General features: G+C 57.6%; 1 protein-coding gene across 1 annotated transcript; it reads right to left on the bottom strand.

Moving 5' to 3' along the window:
* Positions 1-476: 476 nt before the first annotated feature.
* On the bottom strand, positions 477-2,005 carry LOC111520142 (fms-related tyrosine kinase 3 ligand; the record flags this gene model as incomplete). The annotated part of the gene is made up of 3 exons (XM_026450753.1): positions 477-1,051; positions 1,299-1,352; positions 1,699-2,005. Coding segments are annotated over 3 exons (562 nt in total), but the record flags the coding sequence as incomplete, so codon positions are not given.
* Positions 2,006-2,234: the final 229 nt, after the last annotated feature.

The raw sequence follows: 2,234 nt of genomic DNA, 5'->3' as shown, positions 1-2,234 counted from the left end.
GATTACAGCTGTGAGCCACTGCACCTGGCCTATTTTATGTTTTGAGACAGGGTCTTGCTCTGTCACCCAAGCTGGAGTGCAGTGGCCCAGTCATAGCTCACCACAGCTTTGAAATCCAGGGCTCAAGTGATCCTCCCACTTCGGCCTTCTGAGTAGCTGGGACCACAGGTGGGCACCACCATGCCTGGCTAATTTATTTTTATTTTTGTGCAGAGATGAGGTTTCACTGTGTTACCCGGGCTGGTCTTGAACACCTGGGCTCAAGCAGTCCTCCTACCTTGGCCTCTGAAAGTGCTGGGATTACAGGTGTGAGCCACTGCACCCAGCCCTCAGATAGAGGTTTTTGTTTGTTTGTTTTGTTTTTGAGACAGTTTCACTCTGTCTCCCAAGCTGGAGTGCAGTGGCATGATCTCGGCTCACTGAAGCCTCTGGCTCCCGGGTTCAAGCGATTTCCAAGCCACCATGCCCGGCTAGTTTTTGTATTTTTAGTACAGCTGGGGTTTCATCATATTGGCCAGACTAGTCTCGAACTCCTGACCTAAAGTGATCCGCCCACCTCAGCCTACTAAAGGTCTGGGATTGCAGGAGTGAGCCACCGCGCAGCCTCCTCACTTTAGAGACCTCTTCTCCCCCTGTTTTTTTTCGGGGGAAGAACCCCTCAGTGGCACCCTTCATCATGGCCTAGGAAACCGGGGACCCAGAATGGGACCAGACTGCTCCCCATCACTGGTGCCTGGGGACGCGCTGTTCTGCAGGAACAGAGCTCCGCCGGGTAGAGCTTCTCGCTCTACCTTTCTTGGGTGGCTGTGGTCCACATAAATCGCCAATCAGGCCTAGCGGAACTTTACTTCTAATGCGTAAGAAGGCATCTCCCTCCCCTCACTTGTCCCCTAAGTTGAGGGCTGACCTGAAAAGCACATTTGGTGACAAAGTGTATCTCCGTGTTCACGCGCTCCAGCAAGCCTTGCATCTTGGACCCAGCCACAGTCTTGAGCCGCTCCATCCAGCGCTGTGCCAGGACCAGCCGCCAGAGGGCCCCGCAGAGCTCCTCCTAGTGGGGAGAACCCCCGGGTCTGAGGGAGGAGGGGCTAGGCCGGGGCTGCTGGGTCTGAGGGAGGAGGGGCTGGGCCAGAGGGAGGAGGGGCTGGGCCGGGGCTCCTGGGTCTGAGGGAGGAGGGGCTGGGGACTCTGCTTCTTGGGTTTGGGGAGGGGAGGGCCAGGTTATCCACTCGCCTCGGTGGGGCATCTTGAGTCTGTGGTCCCCACCTCCATCCCAGGTCCCTCCCAACATGACTCACGTCCTGCAGGTTGGAGGCCACGGTGACCGGGTAATCCTGAAGCAGGTAGTCAGACTGTGGGAGAAAACAGGGTCAGGCCTGGCTGAAAACAGCGGGAAACAGAACTGTGGAGACCCAGAGGAGGCAGCAGAGATCCGGAGAGAGAGGGAAAAGACCCAGAGAGGGGGAACCCAGAAGAAGTCACAGAACTTTGACTTCACAGAGGGACGATACCCCTAAGCACAGTGGCTCACGCCTGTAATTCCAGCACTTTGGGAGGCCAAGGTGGGAGGATCGCTTGAGCCCAGGAGTTCAAGACCACCCTGGGCAACACAGGGAGAGAGACCCCGTCTCTACTTAAAAAAAAAAAAAAAAAAAGGGAGGGGGATCACGTGAGGGGGTCCGGGGTAGCGCCTCTCACCAGCTCGCGGATTTTGACAGCGAAGTCGGAGGAGATGGGGCTGTGTTGGAAGGAGCAGTCCTGGGTCTCACTGAGTCCCGAACTCAGCAGCAGCAGCAGGAGGAGATAGGTCTGCAGGGGAGGGGGCGCTAGGGGAGCCCTCCGCTGTTCCACACACAGCCCCCTCCTCCGGGCTTCCCACCTGCACTGTTCTGTCTTCCCCGCCCCTCCTTCCCCGGGTGTCCTTCCGCCTCTTCCACACTTTCTGGAGACGTGGCCCCATCTCTGCTCATCTTTCCCCGTTTCTCTCTGCCTCTGGTCCAACGCCCTTCAGTTTGCATCCTCCTCTGCCCCACCCCTTTCTCTCCCCATCTCCCCCACTCTGCCCGTCTCTCTCCAACCACCTCATCCTCAGGTCTGCTTTCCTTGCCCAGGTTCCTCCAGTCCTGTTCCTCTGCCTTCTTCACCCCTGTTGCCTGCTTCTCTCTTGATCTTGGTCCACGTCCTCTTCATTCGTTCTTGGCTCTGTCCATCTCCCCCTCCTCTGTCCATCTCCC

This window comes from Piliocolobus tephrosceles, unplaced genomic scaffold, assembly GCF_002776525.5.
Source record: "Piliocolobus tephrosceles isolate RC106 unplaced genomic scaffold, ASM277652v3 unscaffolded_24601, whole genome shotgun sequence".
Taxonomy (NCBI): domain Eukaryota; kingdom Metazoa; phylum Chordata; class Mammalia; order Primates; family Cercopithecidae; genus Piliocolobus; species Piliocolobus tephrosceles.
This window is presented reverse-complemented; position numbering and strand designations above follow the sequence as displayed.